Source organism: Neofelis nebulosa, chromosome 7 (genome assembly GCF_028018385.1).
Source record: "Neofelis nebulosa isolate mNeoNeb1 chromosome 7, mNeoNeb1.pri, whole genome shotgun sequence".
NCBI lineage: Eukaryota > Metazoa > Chordata > Mammalia > Carnivora > Felidae > Neofelis > Neofelis nebulosa.
The window spans coordinates 38,258,829-38,286,220 of record NC_080788.1 but is presented as its reverse complement, the minus strand read 5'-3'; the positions used below and the strand labels follow the sequence as shown (position 1 = coordinate 38,286,220).

Sequence of the window (27,392 nt, the reverse complement as noted above, 5' to 3'; positions counted from 1 at the left end):
AGATTGTTCATTACTGCCGTTTGCCACTGTGACATTCATTCCTATGTATGAAGGTGCAGGGAGCAATTGTGAACATTTGAGCCACATACAAATAAATCTGTCCTGTTAAATTGAAAAGTGATATCTTAAAGGAGTCATTTAGAAGTCTCTATTGATTTTTGATTTTTTTTAAACACCCGATTTTTTTCTCCTCTTTGTTAAAGGTTGAAAGGCATCATCGCGCTCTTCCTTTGTGTGACATTGGTGGTGTTTTTCCTTATCCTAGCCCAGTGCCATGTGCTCATACTGAGGTTAGAGGAGAGGCACAGCCTTTTCTTGATATACTGTTTGAGCCTTTAGATCCAATTAAAATTATTTCAATTAAAAGGTTGAGATGAAGGGTGAAATATGTGATCTGGATCATTATTTTTGCTAAGCAAATAGGCCCCCAGCTTTATGTGGGTGTGACTCTGAACATACTGTTTTTTAAAAAATTTGCCTCTTGCTGTCCACACTTGTAAGAAAGCAAACTGTCCGTTATGTTACCGTTACTGATGATCATCCTTATAATTTCTTTAAGATTCTTATTTGGAAGGGTGCTAGCACTTAAACTATAAAGGTGTTTTGTGGTTTGAAAATGATTCCCCCATGTATGTGGGGGGAAATAAGTGAAATGTCTAGAGGGATGAAAGATGAATGGTTTGACTGTTTTCCTCTGGTTGGTGCTCACTGTTTTTCTGGCATCTTGGTCTGTACAGGCCAAAGCGCCTGGAGGCATGTCTGATTTAAAGGTGGTGTTGGTCTCTGCTCTTTAAGCATCTATTAACTTGCTATTATTATGCAAATAAGTGTTGTATTACACATACTAATTTATGCATGGTTAGATTATGCAGATGCATCACAAACATGGTTATTGAATAATAGGATGGGGCTCATTCACTCTACCATTTTTATAAGCTGTTTTAGGCGAATTCTCCTGGTACCCATGTGGACATTTAAAGACCCTTCACTTGCTGAAATGTCTCTTTTGTATCCTCTTTCTTTTACTGTTAAAGCCCTCAGATAAGTGGGGGAGACATCGCCTAAGTTATTAGGTTCAAGAGTGTTAGACTCACTTTTCAAATCTGCAGGCTTCTTTGTTTAAACATAATCTTTTCCTTAAAGAGGAAATCTAAAATGTAATCGCTTGGCATGCATGCTAGCATTTAGTCAGATTTTAGTGGATACAGGCTTGCTGCTTAGCTCTAGGTAGCCCATCAAATTAAAATCACATTTTCAGGATTTATAGCTCATTAGAATATTTATCTTGGTAAGCTTCTTATCCTGTCGGTAATTTTTAAACAATTCACTGTCTGGCCAATTTATACAATCCCCTAAAATTCTGTAAATGAAGAGACCCTGTTACAGTATATCTCTCAGAGAAGTCTTAGTAGAAAAACCTGTGAGCCATCTCGTAAAAGTGCCAGAGATTGAGAACGTAGCTATGTTCTTGAGATTCCTAATGTGTCGAGTAATTAACCAGTGAGATTTGGTAAGTGATGAGCATAAGAAACAGATTGCTATTGCATTTAACGAATGAAGCATTTGAATGCTCTGGTCAGATTTGGGAAGAGGCTGTACACCTTTGCAATTCTGTTTTTTTTTTGAAATGTTTAAGTATATGTGTGTGTACTTGATCAGTCAAGTGGAAGCTGGAAAATTCTAATGTGCTGGACTCCCTTGTTAGCAATAACCTTTATTCCAGAGTCAGAGGGAAAACCGTATTCCTTGAATCGTGATCGAATATTGTCACCGAATTGGGACTTTCATTTGAAATAATAGAAGCAGCTTTGATGCCATCAGGCCCGTTTCCCACGCCTTTCATCAGAAGTTGGTGTGCTTCATTGCTAGAATCAGCAATGACGTCAGGTGGAGTTGGCATCTATTTCACAGGCTTGGCCCTGGAGACTTCACACTGGGAAAGGGTGCTGTATCCACACCATACCTGCCCTTCCCTTTGCCCTCAAAGCACGTGGATAACAATGTTTGTTTTCATACTGTTCTGACACTGGATTATGAATAACACCTTCTCTTTGGCCCATAGTATCTCATTTGAACCCCAAGCCACTCCATGAGATGGTGTCCCCTCATAAATTGGGCAAACAGAATGGTTGATATGTGCACTGTTGAATTGCAGCAGGGTTGCAGTAGGCAGGAGTGAATCACAGACATCGGGATTGGGAGGGATCTCAGACATCATCGAATCAAACCTCTGTACCGTATCTCTGGAAAGCAGACATCCACACTCTGCTTAAACACCTCGGGGGATAGGAAACTCCTTACTTTATAAACAGCCATCCAGTCAAAGCAGTGTTCTGTTTACCAAGCCGAGGACTAACTGCTTCATCCTAATAGTTGCCCACTGATCTGGTCCTTGAACACATGAAAACCTTTCACATAGCCTCATGATCACATAGTTTGGTATCCCTTCTGTCAGGGCCAGAGACGGTACCAGGACGTCACTACTCTGAACTCAAAGTCGGATCAGGGCATCAAATCCGAGCTCGTCACTAGTGGCAAGTTGAGAAGATGGGCCTGTTGGAGAGACCTCTGGACCAGGAGCCAAAAGATGAGAATTAGAACCCAGCTCCACCACAAACTGTAGTCACCACAGGCCTTAATTCTTGCTTTGTGACTCCTTGGGGCTTCCTTTCCCTAACTCTAGGATGAGGATCCTGATACTTGTCTTTTCTATCTGATGAGAGCAAGTATGCAGATGTAATGGGCTTATGGATAAGAAAACCACTTGCAGAAGTACAGAGGGCCATCTCGCTGGCCCTGATGTTGGGCTGTAGCACACAATGGAGTTTCTAACAGTCAACCAAAGGTCGCGAAAGGATGTGCTCGGCAACTGCCAGCCACAGCTGGAGCAGAGCGTAAAATGAGTAGGGAGGAAAGCGGAGAGGAGAGTCCAGCTTTGAGACTTCTACCAACCTGGCCTCAGTGCTGCTTGCTGACAGTGTCGTTAGCATTGCCTCTTCCTGCCTGTGACACCGTGTGTGTTTCCAGTGGGGATGCAGATGAGGGAAGGGTGTCAGGAAGACGTTAGGGAGACTCTCTGGCCTGGGACCAACATAAAAATTAAAGGACTGGATTTTTGTTGAGATAATTATTCTATATAGACTTCATTGTTTTGTGCTTGAGTTTTTATCTGTTATTTGGAAGCACTCTCTAGTTTCGTTTCCTTTAGGCCTTTAAGTTGGAGAGCCTCATTGGCATGCAGTTTAGGACTCTACAGAAAAAAAGTTTAGGAGCCACTCTAAATGCTCAGGCGTGTTAATGTTACTACACCTTATAATAGGAAGAACAATGATGTCGTGGATTCGCGTAACTCTTTTCTGCCATCAAGCTCCAGGTCACTTCCTGTTATCTGACTCGGGCTGTCCATCCCACCTACAGGGGCTGTTCTTCCCAACCTCCAGGGGAGCAGACTGAGGCTTGGTGAGGTGAGGCACCTTGCCTCAGGGATGAATGGGTATAGTCAGAGAGATGTAGGACTTACAGACAACTAAACCAAATGAGTGGGCTCTGTGTACTCCGAATTTGGTTGGCTGTTTATACTACTCTTCTTCCCGCTGAGCCCCTCCAAGTCCTTTTCCTGATTTGCCTTCTCCACCGTAGGAGGCCTCGTGTGTAGGTGAGAAATGCTGCACGTCGGGGGCCATGCCGTGGGAGATGATGACAAGACCATTCCCTAGAGGCCTTTCGCTTTTCTTACCATGTGATTAGCAGAGTCACAGCAGGATCCAGAGGGCTCCAGAGCTCTCCCTGACCCCAGCGCCATTAAATTCTGGGTGCCTGTGAAGCAACGGGATCGTGAAAAGTTGTGTTTTTAAACATCTCACAAACGTAGTATATCCATTTCTTGAACGCTTTAGCATTAATAGTAGTCTGGAAAGATGTGCAGGTCTGGACAAGGACTGGAGCTGTGGAGAGCTAATCGTGTAGATCCAAATTCAGTTGACTTAAAAAACATCATGGTGGGCAATGGTTTGTTTAATGACACCATAATTGAGGAGAACTGAAAAAGATGGCCCGCTAAAAATTGTCACCCTTCATTCAAACTTTACAGTAGTGCCCTGCATTGAGATGATAGTAAATCCATTAAGGAGACTTCTCAGGAGGGTGTTCTAGCTCTGACATTTTGGAGATTTGGTAAGCAGGATGCCACAGGAAATTGAAGAAAATACAGATACAAATGTATTTAAAGTACTTTTGTATGTATAAAAATGTTGTTGTTCTTTTGGCTACAATTCCTGATCTTGGTTAATAAATTACATCAAAATGACCTGAAGTTAAAAAAAAGGAAAAAAATCTGAGCAAATAGTGCCCCTGGTATTGTAAAGCTTTGAATGTTTTCACACCCCATTAATTTATTACTTCTCTTTCTTCATCTTTAAATTTCATTTTTTTTTTCAAAAATTCCGACTCCCCGCTGCTGCAGTGATTTTCATCTTGTTGTTAATTTTCCCTGCTCCATATGGAGCTCCAGACATTTCACCTGGAGGCTGTACTAGATTTTGTTGTAGTGATCGTACTTCCGGAGGCCAAAACTGTCATTTAGGGTTCCTGGTGCATCTGTCTGCGCCAGGCTTTTCACTGGCATGGGAGAGTGTGAATAACAAATTGGATGCACCTGAGATTCAGATGATTAGTGTGTTTTGTGAATCTCCACGACTTGTAAGCAGATAGCTCTGGGGGGGTGGGAGGGCTAAACAGCGACTGTGGGTGAATCTGTACTCACACCTTACATTTGGGGCTTTGCAAGGGAAGTGCAAACATCCCAGGCAGTCTGAGTGCAGAGAGAGTAACAAATATTTCATCCTGCCTTGTCATTGATTAGAAAAGAGCCTTTAATTTCATTTCACCCCATGTTGTGATTAATTTGCATTCTTTGTCAGAAGTTAATGGAGTTTTTTATGGTTCACTCTGAAATCCTTGAAGACATCAGACTTGATCTGATGTTTATACAACCGCCAGCGGAATTTTTTCGTTTGATTGATGGCAAGCTTGATGTTATTCCAAACGGCTTTTTAAGCTGTTTTTAAGAATTATTTGAATAAAATGCAAGCAAGATATTGTTGTAACGATCAAGATTATCTGTTAAAAATCTGTTTCAAATAAAGAAGATGATAAGTAGTAAAAAGGATCAAAAACATAAGAGATAAAGTGAATAGCGACGTTATTTGTTAAAAATACATAAGAATGGCATTCAGATAAATTATTGCAATATATAGAGATCATTTTTCTTGAAAAAAAAATATATACCATCATCTGGCCAGATAGAATAAGTAAGGCAAAGGTAGAAGGAAAATCTAGATCCTTGGGATTAAAAACCTTTGCTACCAATTGGCTAATTCTCATTTATTCTGCCAGCTTTTACCACCAATGTACGAAATAGAGATCTACTGTTCTTAACTCAAGGAGACAGGGTCTGTCAGGCCTGTTAGCTGAGCAAAATGATGACATATTACTTGTCTCAATAAAGAGACATTCTTAAATCCCAGTACAAGTTAAACATAAGTGGATGATAGAGGATTTTAAGTGAAAGACATGCATTCTTAATAGTATAACGACTGGCTTTTTTCATAGGATAGTACAGAAATGAAATGCCCTGTTTTTAAAGGCAGTATATACCCTGGTTGTTTGTGTGGGTGAAAGGAATGTGTGTGTTCATCCCGTATACACTACATATCAAAGTATGAGGGGAGCTGTGGGTGGCGTTTGCTCAGAACCCCCTGCTACTAACCAAGGAAATATGTTGTGCAAATGCTTTTTGATTACTAATACCATTTGTTTGATTTGGGGGCTTTGCCTTGCTTCAGCAGATTCTTGCTTTGCTGTGATTGCTGCTAGTGAAACTTGCTCATAGGTCAAAAAGCTACTTATCTGAGCACTTTCATTTAAAACAGATTAATTTATTTGCTGTATCTGAAAGTTTGCTAAATAATTGGGTGGTTTTAATTGAAGTTACTGCTTTCTGATCCTTGTATTAACATGATCTAAGGTCCTTTTTATTATATGCAATCCATATTATTGACCAAATTTGCCCTGTTTTCATTTAAATGTAAGCAGCTTGTCAAGGAGAAAATATTTTGTTTAACTTGGCTTGGAAACCTGCTATTTTAATGTGTTTTTTTTTTCAATTGACAGACTGTCTTTTAAACATTCATTTATTGTGTAGTAATAAATTGTGCTCTGGATAGAGCATTTGTCTCATAATGGAGTAGAAAGCGTATGTTCTTAAAACTATTTTAAAATATTAAACACTTTTCAAAAGATAATGCTGGAATTCTGAGTTTTGTACCTAATTTTATTCATGTTTTAAAAGCCTTTTACTATGCTATTACTAATCCTAATTTTGATAATTGAATGTTGTTTTATATTCAATGTTAAATTCAGACCATCTACTTTATTATCTTATTTATGTACTAACGTACTGATCATGACTAGAACAATGTAGAATTGCAAAATAATACCTAGAAAGTTGACCTTCTTTGAAAAAAAGGGATTTGGAGTTTATCCCTTGTTACATGAACTTTTTGAAGTTAAGAACATCAAGGGTCCTATAAAATCATAAATATCCATTTTTTTGTGTGAGGTCTGTAGTCAAAGAACAAAAAAACAAACAATGGGTAATTACCCCAGACTTCAAGTACTCACCTTTTGTTGGCAAGAGTCCAAAAGCAATGTGCGTGCATTCTTTTGCTAAACAGGTTTCTAGCCTACATGTTTTAATTCGTTATTTTCATTCTTGTTATTTAGGATATGGACATTTAAAATAGAGCGTTACTTAAAGCCATACAAAGTCTGATTTCGCGTTCCACAAACGGCAGAGGTGAAATCTAAGTGATAGGAAGATGCTCCCTTACATACATATGCTGCTTCCCAGGAATTTTGAAAGTGGCCGTGCTGGATTCTTCTCCCATTATCTATCTCATGCTTATCAAGAGATCTCCCAATGTTCTTGGCTTAGCCTATTGCAAAGATAGGAAGTAGGTTCCTAGTGTGTCTTTAAAATAGAGCAGAAATGGGGCGCCTGGGTGGCGCAGTCGGTTAAGCGTCCGACTTCAGCCAGGTCACGATCTCGCGGTCCGTGAGTTCGAGCCCCGCGTCAGGCTCTGGGCTGATGGCTCGGAGCCTGGAGCCTGTTTCCGATTCTGTGTCTCCCTCTCTCTCTGCCCCTCCCCCGTTCATGCTCTGTCTCTCTCTGTCCCAAAAATAAATTAAAAAAAAAAATGTTGAAAAAAAAAATGGAAAAAAATAAAAAAATAAAAAAATAAAATAGAGCAGAAATGGAATAGATAGAATCCCCAAAGAGTGGGTAGCCTAGAAACATGACATTTTTCCCTAAAGATAAATTACTTGTTAATACCTCGATTGAAGTATATGCAGTTAGCCAGCTAGGCTGGTGAACCCTGGCTTTTTAAAAACACTAACCCCATGTTGGTTTGATTTTTTATAGCACCTTCTAAACTACTCTATGACATAGATCTCAATTCAATTCAACATGTTTTTGTCACCAAGCACCTACTCTGCCCTGGCACTGTGCTACGCGCCGGAAGTCCAGCAAGGAAACAGATGTGGTCCCTGCTCTCAGAGTCTAGTCTAGTGGAGAGAAAAATATAAGAGAAACAAATGGCAGTTGATGCAAAAGGAACCAGACAGGAGGTGGTGTGCTCTGCCCTCCAGAAGAGGTCAGCTCAGTTCAGAAAGCTGTGAAGGCTTCACGGAGAAGGTGATGCCTGAGCTGAGGCTGTGAGGCTAAAGAGAAGGGAAAGAACTTTCCAGGCATTCTCATCAGCAGGAGATTCATCCGGTAAAAGATAAAGGTCTAAAGCAGCATGTTGTATGCAGTATCCTTCTAGTACTTTAATTCACTAGGGTACTACTACCGTTACTCTCATTTCCCTACCTGTTTAGGAATTTCTCTGGGTAATTTTCAAAGCAGCACTGGGAGGGCAATAAGAGACGGGAGGGCAGAGTGCGGGAGGAGAGAGGGGGTGTGTCAGGACAGAGATGGCAAGTGCAGCAGAAACCAGGTAATGAAACTGGGATTGAGAATTTCATGAATCCCTCCGAGATGACTGGGAGCGAGCCTGAGGTTGGAAATCATTACGTTTTAAGATCTCTGCCCCTGAGGTCAGCTGGCACATGCCTCTGAGGGCCTTGGCACATCATGGGACGTTTTCTAGGGAGGGGGGGTTGTCATGATCAGATGAGCTAATGCCTAAGAGGACACTTTGAAAAATATAAGAAGGTAAACAAGAGCTGGGTAATATTAGTATTATTTATATTTCTGGGAAGTACTTTAGGGATTTACCTATGTAACTCTGAAAATATATGACCGTGTCTCACGTCTCACACCAGGTAGGACTAAAATGAATTACTTTTCTGATCCCACAAGAGCCTTCCTTTACAGTCTTTCTTTTTTGAGTTATAATTTATCATTCACGATCACAATCATAATATATAGAACTATATACAGAACCCAGTGATTGTTATGTCAGTAACTAGGGACCCTGATTCTTCTATGATTTTTAAATAATCAGCTTAGCCGAGAAATAGAATTGAAGTTTGAAGTAAGGAACCGAGCGCCCAGTCTGGCTTTCAGGTGGCAACTTTGCCGTCTCCCCTCCCTCTTGGGCTCTGTGGTCTGAGAGCCCTTCCACTTTTCCCCCTTTGGTTTTTCTGAGTGCTGTCTGCTACTTCGTGGGATCATAGAATTTCAGAAGGTGACGAGATCTTAGAGTGACCTGTTCCAACTCTTTCACTTTATAAAGGAGGAAATGAGATTCCGATAGCCATTCAGTGACTCACTCAGGATGAGCAGGTGTTTGACAGCCTACCGGGTCAGATTGGTTCCCACTCTAGAGGGATGGTGCAGGGAGAAAGACACCCAGAGGCTTTGAGCCCAAATGGCCATTTTTATGGTCCACTCAAGTGCTGCATTCAACTTGTGTGTCTGCAGAGATAGAAATTACTGTCCCAGGATGCTACATGTCTACCAGGTAATTGCTGATGGGTACAGATCCCTCAGGGGAAAGTGGTCCTCAATAGCAGTAATACCAACAGCAACAAAGACATCAACTTTTATCATATACCAGTGTTTTACTTATACTATTCAGTATAGAAAACTTGGGTAGATTTGAGGCTCAGGATTCATTGGCATCCAACTTAAAAAGGAGGCGGACGTGGCCAGGTTTTGTTTGAGCACAGATTACTTTTCAGATGTTTTAACAGTTCTGGATTAATGCCTGGGGGGCTTGGGAATTCTCCCTCAACTAAAATGTTAATGATGCTAAGAACCTGACCCTCTTTAGTGCCAATAAAGTGGACAAGCTAAGTTCATTGAAAAATCAATGCATTGCCTAAAAGGAGCAAAGAGCTGATTCGATTTAGGATTGGAGATTGCCCAGGACACCCCAGGTGGAAAGAGGGTCCCAAGGCTGCTAGGAGCTAGGAAAGGAGGCAGTTGTCTGTTTATGTCTACAGCCAGGGTGTCAGCTCCAAGGAATTGTGGGAAACTGAGGCAACCAATTAGAACCAAGCGTGGACTCTGTTATGCCATACCCTGTCAAAGTCTACAGATAATGACCGCCATGCAGAGAGGGAAAGAAAAGCTGGAGAACACGCTAGTCTTAGGAGGAAAGGAGGTCAGAGGAGGAAAGAAAGACCAAAATGGCTAACGGAGCTTGTCTTGCTTTCTGTTCAGAAACAGGTTGCAAAGAGCACTATTCAGGGCATGGGGAGACCTTGACTATAGTCCTAGTTCTAGTTGGGCAAAATACAATAAACAAAAGAAAATTTCCAGTGAGAGGCCTTCCTCCGCCCCTGTGCCTCCATAGCCAGGCAGCTGCAAACGCTCGATGACTCGGGGCAGAGAGGACCAGGAAGCAGCAAGTGAGACACCCATCAAGTGACAAGTTAAATCATTGTCAGAATGAGGTTTCTGGGGGGCATCTGGGTGAGTCAGTTGGTTAAGCATCTGATGCTTGATTTTGGCTCAGGTCATGATCTCACGGTTTGTGGAATCGAGCCCTGTGTCGCGCTCCGGGCTAACAGCAAGGAGCCTGCTTGAGATTCTCTTTCTCTGTATCTCTCTGCCCCTCCCCTGCTTACTCTCTCTCTACCTCTCAAAAAAGAATATGGTTTCTGTCCCCCTTCCCCCCATTCTACACACACAGAGCTAACCTGAGTTCTGTTCCTGGCTTTTCTTGCTAGTTGTTTGACCTTAGTTCTTTTCAGACCTCAGTTACTTCATCTGGAAAATAATAGAGGTGTCCTAGGTCAGTGATTTGCAGAATTACATGGAAAGACAGGGCATAAAATAGATGGGAATTCACTCCCAGACACCTACATACATGCATGCACACACAAATACCAGGCAGTTCTGTTTTTGTCTGTTAATTTTTGTTAATGTGTCTAAGTAATACCTTACATGAACCTTGAGTTATTTGGTAACCAATGTCTGAAAAATGCTGAGCTAGATACTTCTGTGGTCTCCTTTCATCTTGTATGAGTAATTTTCCCCTCTTGTCCACACCTTCAGCTACCTTTCTCATCACCATCTCCCAAGTACACTCTTGGACTTTATTGAACTGGATTTCACCCAAATCAAACTATGAGAGGTGTGAACCACATCTCTGAAACAGGAATCAAACTTTTTGTTTAGTTCATTCTAAATTTTTTTTTTGTTTAAGTGTATTGATTTATTTTGAGACAGACAGAAACAGCCCAAGTGGAGGAGGGGCAGAGAGAGAGGTAGACAGAGAATTCCAAGCAGGCTCCGCACCATCAGCACAGAGGCAGACATGGGGCTCAGACTCACGAAACTGTGAGATCATGACCTGAGCCGAAATCAAAAGTCAGACACTTCACCGACTGAGCCACCCAGGTGCCCCGTTTAGTTCATTCTAGATCCATGACTTCTTTTCTTTAAATCCTGTTTGAATCTCGTTTACAACCAAACCAGTAAGACACATGTTAATTAGCATGGTTATGTGTGACTATATTTCAAGATTCTTTCCTTTCCAATGCCAAATAATGCAGGGGGCGCCTGAGTGGCTCAGTCGGTTGAGTGTCCGACTTTGGCTCAGGTCATGATCTAATGCGAAATAAAGCATGTATTAGCTACAGTTGCAGCTTATCTCAAAATATCAGCAGGCCAAACAATGTTGTCAAATGGCATCATGGTAAAAAAAAAAAAAAAAAAAGGCAGCAATATATAGAGTCTTAGCCCACAAAGAAAGCACTCTGTGAAATGCCTGAAAGCATCCCTTTTTTGGGGGACACTGTCTTAGAAATCTACAGCACCTTGAATCTAGCAAATTGTATTTTATCCAAAAATTAAGTGGCATTTTAAGGAGAATGCAAACCCTGTGATTTAAGTCTTAGCTCTGTCACTAACTTTCAGGGACCTTAAAGAAGTCACTCATTTTTGTGGACCAGCACTCGCAGCTTATCCGTCTACTGGATCCTAGACTCCAGTACAGTGCCTGGCATAGAGTAAGTTCTTGATAAAGATACATGAACTGGGGTGCCTGGGTGTCTCGGTCGGTGAAGTGTTCAGCTCTTGATTTCAACTCAGGTCATGATCTCACGGTTTGCTGTCAGTACAGAGCCTACTTGGGATCCTCTCTCTCCCTCTCTCTCTCTGCCACTATCCCACTCATGCTCCCTCTCTCTGTCTTTCTAAAAATAAGTAAACTTAGAAAAAAAAAAAAAGGATGTGAATCAATGAATTAGTGATTTAGCCTGACTTCACTTTTTTTACATGTTGACCCAGCAGATTTTAGAATCAGAAAGAACTAAGAATCAATACACATTTTTAAGCTTTCAGTTTGTAATTTTGTCCCCTTTTCTTCTGTGTCCATATTTCCCCTCTGTCCTGCCAGCATTAATACCTGAAGGATCAAAGCTTCCAAAGAGATGTGATAGTTGTCTTAAGATACTTGAGGGTTCTCATGTAAGAAAAGACGTGGATTTGCACTGTCAGGAAAGTAGAGCTGGAACAAGGGAGAGAATAGACAGTCAGAAGACATAAAGTCCCCATCGCTGTATGCATCCGGACACAAGCCCTGTGAGCCAGGAGGGTAATGAAGGAGGGATTCAGGGATCACACAGAGGTGGGTCAGATTAAAAAACCTTTAAGATTCTTTCAGACCCCGAGAGTCTGTGATTCTCCTTGAGTGTTGGACAGGCCTCTCCTCAACCAAACAAATACAAGGCTAATGTATTTCCTGCCTGATGCAGGGGAGAGGCAACAGGTAGAAACTTCCATCAGACTTGTCTAGATTCTGTAATTGCTTTCATCGTGTACTCATTTTGACTCTCGAATACCTTGTCAATATGAAACCCAAATGGAAGAGTACAGGAAAGAAGTAATTCTTTTTCAGCCCAAGATTTATACACGTCTGTTCCTCTCCACTGAGCCAACTGTGTGATATGGCTATCTATCAAAAGCTGAAGGCACTTGTAGCTGCCGGGAGTTTCTCCTCCTGAATAGCGTATAATGTCCAGGACAAGGCAACTGAGCCAGTCTTTCCGAGGCATGTGTTCAGGTGTGGGTGTCACACTTTGTGAGGAACACACGCACAGGGCACCACACTCCGAGAAACGTGGTCACAGTGGTGGAGAATGTGAAACCATGTTCACCTCCGCCAGGCAGCTTTATGGTGCAGGTAACAGAATGCCCAACTCAGGTTGCCTCAACCACAAGGGGACTTCATTGAAATCCATGGCCAAAAAGCCAAGTATTCCTGGGTTTTTTGGTAGAACTGGATTCAACAGGTCACTTTTGGCTCTGTTTCTGGTAGGCTTCTTCCTTCACAGACCAAGAATGGCTTTGGGGGTTCCCGGGCCACCTGCTTCCCAGTTAGAAAGGAATAACAAGCCTCTCTTCCCCACAGGCAGCAAGAGGCCATAGGCTTCAGTTTGATTGGATCAGTTAACTTCCCCAAGCCCAGGGGACTTAGCTGTTGCGGACTAGTTTAAGCCTGAACCACATGTCCTGCCCATAAAGCTGGCGATGAAGTAGGTGAGGATGTGAAGTACATGGGCTATTTAAGGCTAGGGGAATGTTATCAGAGTGTCATTACTAATAGAAGGGGGAAGAACAGAGGGCAGTCAATCACAGCAGATGATCTCAAGGAGAAAACAGGATGCTCTCTCGGGAAAGAAAACTTCGTGAAGAAACAGCCATCTTCAAATATGTGAGTTGCTGCCACTAAATCACTACAGCTCCAGACCGTGGCTATATCTCCTAGGGAGACATATTTGAACTCGTAATAAGAAAGAACTTTCTGACAGTTGAAGCCACCCAGGATGGAATCATTGGAATCCCATTCCTGGAAGTCTTCTTCCAGAGTCAGAAGCGAGGAGTCAGACCAGGTGACCTCTAACATCGTTCTGGATTCTTTCGCTTGTGGAGGATTGAAGTTAATAGAGATGCAAACTAAATGATAGCTCCAGAAAAACCCTTTGAGACATTTTGACCCTTTAGAAATCTTTTGTCACAGCACATTTATTTGACCATAAACAATGGAATGGTCAATAGGCCTTTCTCAAAAAGGCCACATCCCCTCCCACTCCCTGCCCCCCACATACATAACTGATACTCTAAACTAGATTCTAGAATAAGACCACCCTTTTGGGGGGAAGAAAGAGAAGTTTGGTACAGCCAGTGTATTTTCTTTGAAAGGAAAAATCTTCTCTGTGAGGAAAGTGCTCAGTGGACATCTTGGCAAGGCTAAGGGAGAAGATTCATTTTATAACTCACGTGTTTCATTTTAAAATGTGTTTGTGAGCCCCTGCTTTTCTTACAAAATTCAGGCCTGAATATTAAAATTTACATGTGCCCAGAGGATGATTTACTAGGGTTCCTATACCCCTATGTGAAGTAGGACATGAGCTATGTCAGTTTTAAATACACAAGGGATAAAAGAGTGTAGACTGGCAGTCAGGTCCTTTCTTTCCTGCTCACTGACTGGCAGACCCAGCAAATGAATAATGTTACACTCTACTTTGACGCTCCAGCTGCTGTGTTTTGTGTGAAAATGCATCGTCCTTGATACTCGGGAAGCAGTGAGAGCCAAGTGATCTAATTTATGGCCGTGATGATTTTCTGTCTGGTCCCATCTGAGCTGAGCCCTCCTCTAGGCATCTTACAGCCTTTCTGTCCCACCCAGCTATTTGTGAAATTCAGGGGTTTCTAGTCTGAGCTTTTCAAAACTGGTCCCTCCTAAAGGCAGCAGAGAGAAAGTGCCAGGGAGTGGATTTTAGAAGCTGGGAATCCTACTGACTTTCTGGTGTCCCACCAAGTAGCTCCTTGTTAAATCATCTGACAACTTATTTTTGTTTTAAGTCATTAATTGTCGTTTAAATAAGACCCATGACTTATTTTTTGTTTTTGTTTTGTTCTATATAAGATACGCTAATAGATTTCCAGGCATGATAAGAACTTGAACAAGGACAGAGGCTGATAAACAAGAGAGATATGGCACAAGTGAATTATACTTGTTAATTTTGTATTATTAGTAATAATATATATTACTCATTTATTTTGTCTCATGCATTCATTCAATATCTAAAAATATCAGTTTGTCAGAATTCTCATTTATGGTTCACTAGAGTACATTTTATTCTTCTTTTTTAATACTTTTTAAAGTTTATTTACTTATTTTGAGAAAGAATGAGAGAGACAACCAGAAGAGGAAGGGCAGAGAAAGAGAGAGGGTGGGACAGAGGATCCAAGGCAGGCTCTGTGCTGACAACAGAGCGCCCCATGTGGGGCTTGAACTCATGAACCAGGAGATCATGACCTGAGCCAAAGTTGGATGCTTAACCGACTGAGCCACCCAGATGCCCCTGTTCTCTCTCTCTCTTTTTTTTTTCAAAAACAAAACAAAAAACAAAACCCAGTCCTTTGTTTAGGAAACCTTACCTTTTTTTAATGAAACATTTGTTTAATGTTTATTTTTGAGAGAGACAGAGACAGAACATGAGTGGAGGAAGGGCAGACAGAGAGAGGGAGACACAGAATCTGAAGCAGGCTCTAGGCTCTGAGCTGTCAGCACAGAGCTGGATATGGGGCTCGAACTCACGAACTGTGAGATCATGACCTGAGCCGAAGTCAGACACTTAACCGACTGAACCACCCAGGCACCCCTAGGAAGTCTTATTTTAAGTTAGTGGTACTAAGCAATATGTGTTTAGCTTGTGGTCATGTGGAAATGATTTTTCTGTTCTCTTGTTGAAGCCTTTTTGAGATTTGGGCACTTTGTTTTTGCAAAGTTGTAGCAGATTGGAGGTGGTGTGTACCTAAGTTTTAGCACCCCACACGATGCCAGATAAAATAAGACTGACTGCCAGTACCAGCTCTCCCGTGAGTAGGAAAAAAGACGGCACCTGAATGGGAAGCTCTGCCTGGGAGGACTCTTTGGATTATCCTCTGGCTCATCCCCTCGCTTTGTAATCAAGAGCCCTGAACCCAGTGAAGGGAGGGAGCTTCTGAGACCATGGGGGTCTGACTGGAATTCCAGGGGGCTTTTTGACTCCAGTGCATATGCATTTTCTCTACACCAAGCAGCTGCCTGAGTCAGCACTATGGTCTAGCCCGGGCTGTATCTTGGGCACTATGCCCCTCAGAGCCTCAGTTTCCCTAACAGCAAAATGAGTAGATTGAAGGAGATCATCTCTGCAGCTACTTTCATTAAAGAAAAAAAGTTTTAGGTCATTATTCTTCATTTACAATATAAAAGTCCCAGTTTACCATAATCCTGGTTTATGTTAGGCAGGGTTAAGCTTAATGCATCTGATTTGAAAAGAGAGTCTGCAAAATAGCTATCGTTCCTAAAATGTGTGTGAAATAAGAATAGAGTTGAACAGGGGCACTTGGGTGGCTCAGTCGGTTAAGCGTCCGACTTCAACTCAGGTCATGATCTCGCAGTCCGTGAGTTCGAGCCCCGCGTCGGGCTCTGGGCTGATGGGCTCTGGACTGATGGCTCAGAGCCTGGAGCCTGCTTCCAATTCTGTGTCTCCTTCTCTCTCTGCCCGCACCCCCCCACCCCCGTTCGTGCTCTGTCTCTCTCTGTCTCAAAAATAAATAAACGTTAAAAAAAAATTAAAAAAAAGAATAGAGTTGAACATTGCAGGCTCAAGTGTAGTGCCAGGAACACCACACACACACACACACACACACACACACACACACACTCCTGGTATTCTTTAAAAATGCTCACCGTATCATTTAATTTCATATTTCCTTCTTCTACTTAAGAGAAAATAACACAAGCTAGGAAAGCAGTAAATATGTAAAGAGAAAATTTGTCAACTGATATTGGAAGATCTGACCTCGGTCACACATAAATCTCTGCGACAAGGGCTGCAGGGCAAGCCATCATTCCAGAGAGTAAAAGAGAAAATGAAAGCTATTGCTGGTGTCTTCTCGAAGTTACATAGGTGGATCATTTTAGTTTCCTGACTGTGCTTCTGCACATAATGTAAAAGGGCTGGTGGCCAAGCCTGCTTTCCCGCTGTGTGTACACAGCACCTCTGCAGAGGTGGGCGTGTAATGCGGGGTCCCCAGAGTTGCTGTTTATCACCAGAGCCGTTGACTAGATAGTTGAGGCCCCACAAGTAAACTTTTGCATCAGGAGCTTCCTTTCCGGGATCATTTTCCAAAGCCATTAGTCATGCTTATGGGAGCTCTTCTAATTGCCAGCTATACAGTCCTTGCAAGGAAATATGTGATAAATGTTACTGCAGTAACACCCCACGACTGATACTTAGGCCCGCCCATTTTGAAGTCTTTCCTCCCCATTTAAACACACAGGGATCTGTCTTACATCAGACTGAGGTGTCCCCCGTTAGTGTGCCTTAAAGCCTTATAGCTAAGGGCTGGCAAAAGGGGGGAAAAAGGCTATGCCCAGAAGAGAAAAGAGGTTCAACTAATTAGTCTATCAAAATGCTACTAGTTCTGGAGACTGATTAGCAAAGTGTAACGGCTGGAGCAATTATTGTTCTGTTCATTGTCCCAAAGTACTAGTTAGATGTAGACTACTCAACACCAGCAAAATATGCAAACGGGAATCTGGACTTGGACGAGTTAGTTATAAACAGCATTTCCTGTGTTGTGAGGCACAGGCAGTTCATCAGCCCTAACAATATTATTGTGTTCCTCTGAACTCTGCTCTCACAGCTCAGCATTTGGAAGGCAGACCTAGAATAAAGAGAGGCATTGACAAAGCTAACATTTTATATCAAGCACCCTTAGTACCACTTTTAATGTGCTGTAAAACTAGGGGCTTCACTTTCTCATGAACTGTGTGTAAAAGCAGAGGCAGTGACTGGAGGTTCACTTTGTTGCAGTCTGTTTTATGGTTGCTGTGCCCGTATGGTAATGTGATCTTGAAAAAGGTAAACAACAAAGAGTTTAGCAGTGAAAAATAAGCCTAATATAAATACAGTCGGGTACATGGCAATTCAGAATTTGAAAAATATGACCGTGGCATTAAATTTTCTGGTGGAATTAAACAGAGGAACAGAATGTAACCTTTAAGGCAATATATCTGAGACCAAGAAAGGAAAGAATATATCTAACTCTATGGTCTGTGTGGCATTCATATAAAGAAAAGCACAGTAGCTTTATTTAATTGAGAAAATGAATCAATTACAATGATGTTGTGTCCTCAAGTTCTCGTGAAATAGAAGATATAAGTCACCGCATTGTGTAACAGTGTTAAAAAGTAATTGAGTATCTTAAGCATTTTGAATCAATTTCAGGTACTGGCACTGCTACCTTAATACAAAATTTATGAAGATGATTTCACATAATATGTAGCTATCAAAGCTGTGTAATAAAACCTGGTAACAACATCTCTCTTTAAAAACCTGGGCAAAATGGTATAGTTAGAAGATCATAAAAAAGACTCTGATACTGCTGTTTCCCTCTTCCTCGTTGTAAGGAGAAAGCGTTAAAATAGTAAAATTTTGTCTTCAACCATGGTTTCTTTAACCCACAGAATAGGGCAAGGTGGAGACCTCTTAAGAGTTTAGGTCATGAGGAAAAATGTTCTCCCCTGAACTCATTTCACACAACTTATATATTGCTGGGAACAGTGTCGCACAGTTTATTCCTGAATTTATTTTGAAACATCTCACTTAGAATGTTTGCCACGTGTTTTCCTCAGAGAATGTTGTAATCCCCCCTGACTGTTGGAAATTTGTGAAAAACACTCTCTTTGCCAAAAATGGATTTCTAATTTGTTCATTACAAGTAGCCCTCCTGTTGAAGTAGATATATCTTACTAAGAATGGAGGGTGGGGGGAGAGGATCCATGTGTACTTGAAAAATAAATAAATAAATAAAAGCCAATCTCCTGTTGGGAAGTTACCTTGGCCTTTCATGAGTTTTGAAAAGGGGTATGGCTTCTTACTAAAATCCTTAGCCTCTCCAGGGTGGTAGTTAACCCTCTCTCTTCCTTTTTTTTTTTTTTTTAACTTTTTTAACATTTATCCATTTTTGATAGAGAAAGAGTGAATGGGAGAGGGGCAGAGAGAGAGGGAGACACAGAATCCGAAGCAGGCTCCAGGCTCTGAGCTGTCAACGCAGAGCCCAACATGGGGCTCCAACTCACAAACTGCGAGATCATGACCTGAGCCGAAGTCGGACGCTCAACTGACTGAGCCACCCAGGCACCCCGTTTTTAAAAAAAAAATTTATGTTTATTTTTGAGAGAGAGAGAGAGCGGGAGAGGAGCAGAGAGAGAGCACAACACAGAATCTGAAGCAGGCTCCAGGCTCTGAGCTGTTAGCGCAGAGCCCGATGTGAGGCTCGAACTCATGAACCATGAGATCATTATCTGAGCAGAAGTCAGAGTCTTTTTTTTTTTTTTTTTTAATTTTTTTTTTCCAACGTTTTTTATTTATTTTTGGGACAGAGAGAGACAGAGCATGAACGGGGGAGGAGCAGAGAGAGAGGGAGACACAGAATCGGAAACAGGCTCCAGGCTCCGAGCCATCAGCCCAGAGCCCGACGCGGGGCTCGAACTCACGGACCGTGAGATCGTGACCTGGCTGAAGTCGGACGCTTAACCGACTGCGCCACCCAGGCGCCCCAGAAGTCAGAGTCTTAACTGACTGAGCCACCCAGGTGTCCCTCTCTTCCTTTTTAAAGTAAATCTTTCCCATCAGAGCATTATGCAGAAATACTCAGTGACTAGAGGAAGGAGCAGTAATTCGGCATAACATTAAGCGGGAACTACCTGAGGAGACTACGAGCCAGTCAGCCTGGGACAGAGGTTTCAGGGAGTGGTGACTGAGTAGAGCAGGGATGAGTGGGCGCCATGTTTAGTTGGGATAATACACAGGAAAGTGCTTTTTAAAACACTCAAGGACTGGTGAAGGAAGGGTCTGTTGAGAAGCCTCGTGGATGCAAAAGAAATGCAAAAACATAGTTTCTGCCCTTGAGAAGCATGCATTCTAGTTGAAAGGAACCCACCTGCCCAAATTGATTATTTACCCACTTTACCATGCCAAGAATATTTCTACAAATATATCTACAAGTATATCTACACAAATCCAGTTGTTTTGAAATCGTGCTGTGACCATAGGTAGATATGGGGGAAGAAAAGAGCACGGGAGAAGCCACAGTACCACAGCCTGTCCCTGTGGCCTTCACCCTGTCCCTCCCCCTGCCCCTGCCCTGTCCACTGGGAGGCCCAGTTTTCCCTCCAGAGGATAGAAATGACCATCCTTGCCAACCTCAGGGTACTTGTGCAGATCAAATATACATGGAAGAACTTCTTAAAACACCATTAACAGTTTTTTTTTTTACTTAAAAAATACACCTGGCTCTTAAACAACCATGGGTTTGAACTGCATGAGTCCACTTATATGCAGGGTTTTTTTTTATAAATACAGTGCAGAACTATAAATGTATTTTCTCTTCCTTATGATTTATTTTTTAAACTAGGCTCCACGCCCAGCATGGAGCCAAGTGCAGGACTTGAACTCACAAACCTGAGATCAAGATTGGAGCTGAAGCTGAGTCGGACACCCAGCTGACTGAGCCACCCAGGCACCCCTTCCTTACGATTTTCTTTTTTTTTTTTTTTAATTTTTTTTTAATTTTTTTTAACTTTTTTAAATTTATTTTTGAGACAGAGAGAGAGCGTGAACAGGGGAGGGGCAGAGAGAGAGGGAGACACAGAATCCGAAACAGGCTCCAGGCTCTGAGCAGTCAGCACAGAGCCCGACGCGGGGCTCGAACCCACGGACCGTGAGATCATGACCTGAGCCGAAGTCAGACGCTTAACCGACCAAGCCACCCAGGCGCCCCCTTCCTTATGATTTTCTTAATAATTTTCTTAACTCTCTTTTCTCTAGGTTACGTTCTTATAAGAATATAGCATATAATACATCTACCATGCAAAATATGCGTTAATCGATTCTTTATTATTACTTGTTACTGGTAACACTTTTGGTCAACAGAAGGATGATTGTATCTGGGGAGTCAAAAGTTATATATGGATTTTCTACTGCACAAGGGTCAGCATCTCTAACCCCTGTGTTGTTCAGTGATCAAATGTCCTTTTACAATTATCCCTGTATCTTACTAGCTGGTTGGAGCTCAGTTATCTCAGCAAACAAATGACCCATCAATATCATACTTGGTTCCTGAAATTTTCCTTCTTAGGAAACTTAGTGCCTGGGACTTTATTTGCATTGAGTTAGTAATAACTGCAGTCATTTGTGTGGGGGTGGGGGATTGAAGTGTTTAATATTTCACTTAGTAACTGGATGTGTTATGAATTTGGTGTCACATTTTAGTCATTTTCTAAGAGACGCGGCTTATCAGTGTTAGATGTGTGAACAGCCTGCCTTCAGAATGTTGGTTAGGAGCAGACATTTACTTGCCTCTGCTTTTTGTTCCCTGGAAAACAGTGTAAAACTTGCATGAATTTGATTTTCCCAGAGAGCACTGCTTCCCAGGAAACAGGCTGAAGGAACTTTGGAAAAGGTGGTGTCTTCACCCCACTCCTGAGTTAAAGACAAATACTTCAACCACATAATTAAAGTTTTCTTCAAAAAATAGGGGATTGTGAACAGACACTGGCAGGAATCCAAAATTCTAATTTCTGACTATGATTTAATTTCAATTTTAAATAAATCGGTTTTTAATTTAAAAAGAGTGAGCTTCATAACATTAGCAATGATTGCAACATTAAGCCCAGTGTTCACAATCTAGCAATATAAAACATTATTTATATCTGAATCGTAAACAGCCTTTTGAAATGGATTATGGTTTTTCTCCCTATTCTAATACAACCTGGAGGGTACTAAAAAGTGTTGTGTGAAATTAACATTCTGCTGACTTTCGCCTATAAATGAGAAGCGAGCTATTAACATTTGTGTATTTTCATTATGTAAATTGTGTTAACACATGCCCACAAATTGCCACCAGCAATGCAATAATTTTCTCTCAGTGATCATAATGTGTCCAAGTGAGTCATTTTGATTATGACATGCTAATTACATATTGCCTTTTTTCAGATTCAGAAAAACCAGGGATCTTTAATGGTAAGCTTTATGAGTTCAGAAAAAAATTCACTTTTCTTTTTCCTGATGGCTGCTTCCTTTGCATGCTTGAATGCCTTGTTTTAAACTTAGCAAATTGCATTTTGAAGAAAATGCAAACCTTTAACTGCCTGTATTAGATTAGGTACCATTAGAAATAATAGAACATCCTGAGCATCAATGTTTTTATAAGAGTTTGCTGTTGTTGATTAATCTTGCTATATTTTATTGCATTAATGATTTTTTTCTTTCCACTCCACTGTAAAGACATTGCACAGAGGCTAATACTTTTTCCTCTCTTCTTTCCCGTTGCAGCCTCTCCAGCTTCTGCAGTGCATTGTTGATGAGGTGAGGCATCGTCTTATGTGCTTTCACTCCTAAAGTCATTCCTAATGGTGTGGAAAGCTTATATTTTGTTTCCTAATGAAGCACAGTGCCCAACATCCTCGGAGCAAGTTGTGTTGTATGGCTCTGAGCTGTGTTACGTGGACCGGCCTTGTCCGGAGTCCCACTCTCCTGATTCTGGCCCAGAATCCCTGCCCAAACAGATTGTCCCACGGGCTGGTCCTCAGGGGTATCAGAAGCCCTAAAGACAAAACAGGATGATATCAATTCATCCTCTTCTCCCTGGCCAGATGGGGATAGAGCCGGAAATTAAAGTGGTATCATTTTTTTTTCCATAGCAGATATTTAAAGTCATTCCAGTAGGCAAGGGTCAGAGTCGAACAGCAAACATAAGCTGGATAAAATTTGTCTCCCTTGCTTTATTTACCCAAAGCATAGCGGGGTGATAAAAATGTTCCAAAGCTCTGGGTCAACAGTTCAGCCTTAATTTCCTAAATAGGCATTTTCCCCAGAACACATTCCTAACTTCTGCTTTTAACCAGAACCCGCACATTTTAAGTCCTTCTACCTCTGATAATCCTTATCCATCGAGTTCCATTGTCCCTTTGCCTTCATGGAGTTAATCTACCGGCATTTCTTTCTCAGTCTACTTTTTCTACTCCTTCTTCTGAATTTAAAGTCTGTTTTTCTGTAAATTAGCAGAACACAAGGCTTGTAGTACACAATGCTCCCAATTAAGAAAACACTAATGTTTTTTAAAAACTGACTTTCTGGGCTTGGGCTTGCCTACAGGCAATGTTTATTTTTTAAACTTTAATTTTACAATATTTAAAACACTTGTAATGAAGGCGATAAATGATTCAGATAGGAAAGTTTGAAAGAAAAAAAACAAATCGTAATTCATAATTATTCCTCTCAATTAAACATCTGTATAACCAGTTATGAGATTTAGGGGAAAAAATAAAGATCCTCCTAGGAAAAAAACAAACGCGCACACATATCACAATAATAGTAAGAATGGGGCTCTAACATCCTTAATGGTTGCATCCGTCAGTCCATATATCCCCTGCAAGCCATAAACCATGTTAGTGCAAAAACGAAGGCATCGTCCTGAAACAAATGGAGGTCCCATTATCTCAAATATCAGACAGGCCCCCTGGATCTAATAGCTCATCAATATCTTCTGTCATCTTAGATTCCAAAAGCGCCCTATCCCCATCAGAATCCTCCCAATTAAGCTGATTTTCCTGAGGTTCCCCCTCCAGGGTTGCTTAGGGACATTCCCAGGGAAACTTGGCTACCCAGTCAGATGCACAGACTGCTGGGCTCTCTGGACTCCACTGATCTTGCCTGGCCGGGCTCCTGAGCATTAGAACATTCAGGTACAGATACCCCTCACCAGCAATACATGCATTGCTGGTGAGCTAATTTGAAGTTTTTCTGAATCAAGCAGATACTTTCATTCCTTATTTAAAGTAGTAATGATCGCTGTTAAATGTAAAATATTTCCACTTGCTTGATTTGGGCAAATCCTGAGACTTTTGAAATTATCCTAAAGAGATGTTCTAAGGCAGGATGGTATGTAGGAAGGATAGTAGCATGTGACGTAAATGGTATGTTTTTCTTTATAGCAGTTCTTCCTCAGTTGAGAGAAAAATATAATGTAGACACCTGTTCCCGTTTATGCAAAAGACCTATTAAAAATATCTTCTTCAAGGAAACTTGCGAAATTTACACTGTATTTACTAGAACAAACATAAATTGATCTTGGAACTGAGCTGATGTTCCATGATGAGTATTAGGAAAGAATTGGCCAATTGACCTGCCTTCTGCAAAGTGCATCCTAGCTTCTAAGAAGGAAAGGATGGTGGGACTGGGAGGAGGTGTTAATTACTCTGCTTGTCCCATGTTTGTCACATTTCCCATTGCAGTGATACAGTGTTTCTCAAAGGGGAGTCTCAGGACTAACTGCATCAGAGTTACCTGAGGCTTTGGTTAAAAATGCAGATTCTTGGACTCAGATCACTGGATTCGACTTCCTAGGGGTGGAGCCCAGGAATCTACATTTGACCAGCTACCCAGGTCACTCTGCACATTAAGGTTTGAGAACCTCTTCCATAATGTCTTTCAGGACTAAATCTGCCCTTTTAGATCCCAGAGGGCTATTAACTATCTATCTTCATTTGTACCTGACTTTTAGGCCTTCTGTTCCTGTGTGAAAATAACCAGCTAGGATTTGAGCCGTTTTACTCCTTGCGTGTGGGATATGCCCCATTGTGAGGTGTGTGTCCAATGACAGTGTGCACTGTTGCTGTTAGAGAAAAGTCAGGTCAGAGTTAAGGGCACCACCCCTAAGGGAGCCTAGTTAATACAAGATGGATGTATGTATTCAGAGTCATATACAAAAGAGCTAAGTAAAGCCCAGTGTAACATACTTGATTATTGTGTGGATATAGCTTGCCCTCCCAGCATAACCTGGTAAACAGTGAAGAAGTAATAAGATAAGACCAGGTGGGCGGAAGCCAGCCCTAGAACGGCCAGCAAGGAATGTCAGAGCCAGTCCAGGAGTCAGGAAGTAGAATCGTGGAACAAAGCCACAGCTAGCTACCAGATGTCCAAATGGAAGACACCAAAAGTTAAACAGGAGTAAGAATCCAGAATGTGAAATCTGGACTGCGGATCAGGACCTGGAAGGATAGTCAAGGCAACGAGAGAATCCAGCTGCAGTCAGAAATCAGGACAATCCAGTTTAATTTTGGTGGGTAGAGTTTACGTGGCTTGGAACTGGCTAACTCAGGATATGCGTGATATCCTAATGATAGTGTCGATGCCTCAGACTTGCTTCTCTCAAAAGAACTTCTTCCTTTAAAATTCTTATGTAATTGGGCCCTCTCCAGTTCCTGAATACCTGTGGTGTGAAGTGCTTGATTAATTGTTAAGTGATAAGTGTCTCTGTGTATGCCACGGTGCCTTAGCCATCCAATATCTTTGGGGAATAAGATGGCCCCTATTGTCCAGATAACTGAGATTTACCACTTGAAGCTCTGACATCAATGAGAAATTTTCATTTTTAGAAAGAAGTGTTTCTAAAATGTATTTGCTCTTGGCAGCCTGTTGACAGTGTGTAATGAATATCATTTAACCTTTTCTTGATGACTCAGGTCCTTGTTTTGAACATGATACTGAGCTAAACTTTGATGTATTGATGCCCTCTGGGGTTATAAAATTGTGTGGGGCTTACCTTATTCTTCCACTGAATTTTACCAACCCTTTTGCCTGTGTTTGGCCTTGGCACTCAATAATATGTCTGGGCCTCTTGAGGTGTGTAGAGCCATTTATTCCCAGGCTAAATAGCCCTACGTGGCTGTGCTGCTCTGCTCGGTACTCTCCTGTGCTCTGTCTCGTGATCATCCCTGCTTTCTTTGGTCACTCTTCATTCTCAACAGTGACCACCTGCTGCCCCTGTGATCTGACCATCTGTCTTCAGTCTTTGCACTCCTGATAGTGACCCTAGTAAAACTAGCAGGTGCCAAATGAAGTCAGAAACCCAAGTGGTATGTGTAAGGTCAGAGCTCATCTGAGAAGGAAGATAGAGGCTTGTGCCTCTCTTTAATGAAGTAAAATGGGTGGGCTCGCGTGCATTCATTCAGCAAATAGTTATCAAAAGTTCCTGCTGTTTGATAGCCCAAGTTGAGCAGACCATGGTGGGGACAGCCTCCAAGCCTAGAGAGAACAGGGCTTCCAGGCCAGCTGTAGACTAGGTGTGTAAGTCACGGTAGAAAGGCAGAAGCACAGTCCCACATCCAGAGCCAATACAATGTGCTGGGACTCAGGAAGCTACTTATCCATCCAACACTCTCCCTGGTGCCTAGGGTTCTAGCTTGGCTGGCAACAAAGGACTGGCCACAATGGTGATGCGGCAGGTATGAATACAGCAATGATTTCTGGGTCACCAAATCCCAGGCTGGCTGGAGCCCACTAGTGGAGGCCATCAGTGGATTGAGGTGCTGGGAACTGCAAAGATGGAGGCAAGGACGTCACCCTTGAGCCTGCCCCTAAGTAATTCACAGACATGAAAAAGATATGGACACAGAAATGAATAGTATGGCTCAGTGTAGGGTGCGTCTGTAGAACCCAGAGACAGGAGAGTTTGTCCTGGGGGTGATAAGGAGAGGCCCTCCCCAGGGTAGGTGGCATTTAAGCTAGGTCTCAAAAAGAATGAGTAGGAGCTTCCCAGGTCAAGAAAAGAGAAAAAAGTAAATGTTAGGCAGAAATCCGTTTCATGAGTCATTTTTGAGTTCACATATGTGTTTCAGAATGTTCAGGGTGTCTAAAATATGACAACCAGAAAAATGGATTATTACTTTCACTATATATATGTTTCAAACATATTACAACTAAAAATAAATTCCTACCCAACATCTGTAGGTACTCAGGAAGACAATTAGCAAATCCCTAATTGAGACTTCTGTTTATTTACTTTACTAGTAAGAAGTGAATTCTTTTAAGTCATCTTTATACCCAGTCAGAAATATCTTCTACCTTAAAATGTTGATTTTTTTAGAACTGCAAGGCCAACAGACACACGAAAAGATGCTCAACATCACTAGTCGTCAGGGAAATACAAACCAAAACCACAATGAGTTTTCACCTCACACCTGTCAGAATGGCTGGAATCAAAAAGACTAGAAATAACAAGTGTTGGCGAGGATGTGGAGAAAAAGGAACCCTCGTGCACTGTTGGTGGGAATGTAACTTGGTGCAGCCACTGTCGAAAACAGTATGGAGGTTCCTCAGAAATTTAAAAATAGAAATACAATACGATCCACTAATTCCACTACTGGGTATTTATCCAAAGAAAACAGAAACACTAATTTGAAAAGATACGTGCGCCTCTGTGTTCATTGCAGCATTATTTATTGTAGCAAAGATACGGAAGAACCCAAGTGTCCACTGATAGATAAATAGGTAAAGAAGATGTGTGCGTACACACACACGCACACACACAATGGAATATTACTCAGCCATAAAAAAGAATGAGATCTTGCCATTTGTGACAACATGGATGGACCTAGAGGGTGTCATGCTAAGTGAAATAAGTCAGGCAAAGAAAGACAAATACTATATGGTTTCACTTATATATGGAATCTAAAAAAAAAACAAAAACAAAGAAAAGCAGAGACAGACTCATCGATACAGAGAACAAACTGGTTGCCAGAGGTTGAGGGGGGAGCAGGCAAAATGGGTGAAGAGCAGTGAGAGGTACAGGCCTCCAGATATGGAATGAATAAGTGTCAGAAATGGAAGCTATGGCATAGGGAATATATTCCCTATGAATATACATCTCTGTGACGGTGATCGCATTGTATGGTGACAGATGGTAGCCACACTTGTGGTGAACACAGCGTAACAGAGAGTTGTCAGATCACCGTGTTGTACACCTGAAACTC

The 27,392-nt window shown here is 41.8% G+C and overlaps 1 protein-coding gene and 1 long non-coding RNA gene across 15 annotated transcripts in view; both read left to right on the top strand.

Annotated features, from left to right (window-relative positions):
* The window catches only part of MAP2K5 (mitogen-activated protein kinase kinase 5), a 270,655-nt gene that overhangs the window by 183,953 nt on the left and 59,310 nt on the right, over positions 1–27,392 (top strand). For 6 of the 14 annotated variants that reach the window (XM_058740632.1, XM_058740637.1, XM_058740626.1 and 3 more), the window contains 2 exons: positions 21,574–21,600; positions 21,913–21,945. The exons of 2 other annotated variants lie outside the window; for them this stretch is intronic. In XM_058740632.1, the coding sequence (XP_058596615.1) occupies positions 21,574–21,600; positions 21,913–21,945 (60 nt within the window). The remainder of the gene's footprint in view (positions 1–21,573; positions 21,601–21,912; positions 21,946–27,392) is intronic. 6 more of the 14 variants (XM_058740633.1, XM_058740638.1, XM_058740627.1 and 3 more) reach the window with 1 other exon arrangement.
* Positions 4–14,935, top strand: LOC131518080 (uncharacterized). Its single transcript, XR_009264893.1, has 2 exons — positions 4–7,061; positions 7,327–14,935. It is a non-coding gene; the product is annotated as an uncharacterized LOC131518080 (long non-coding RNA).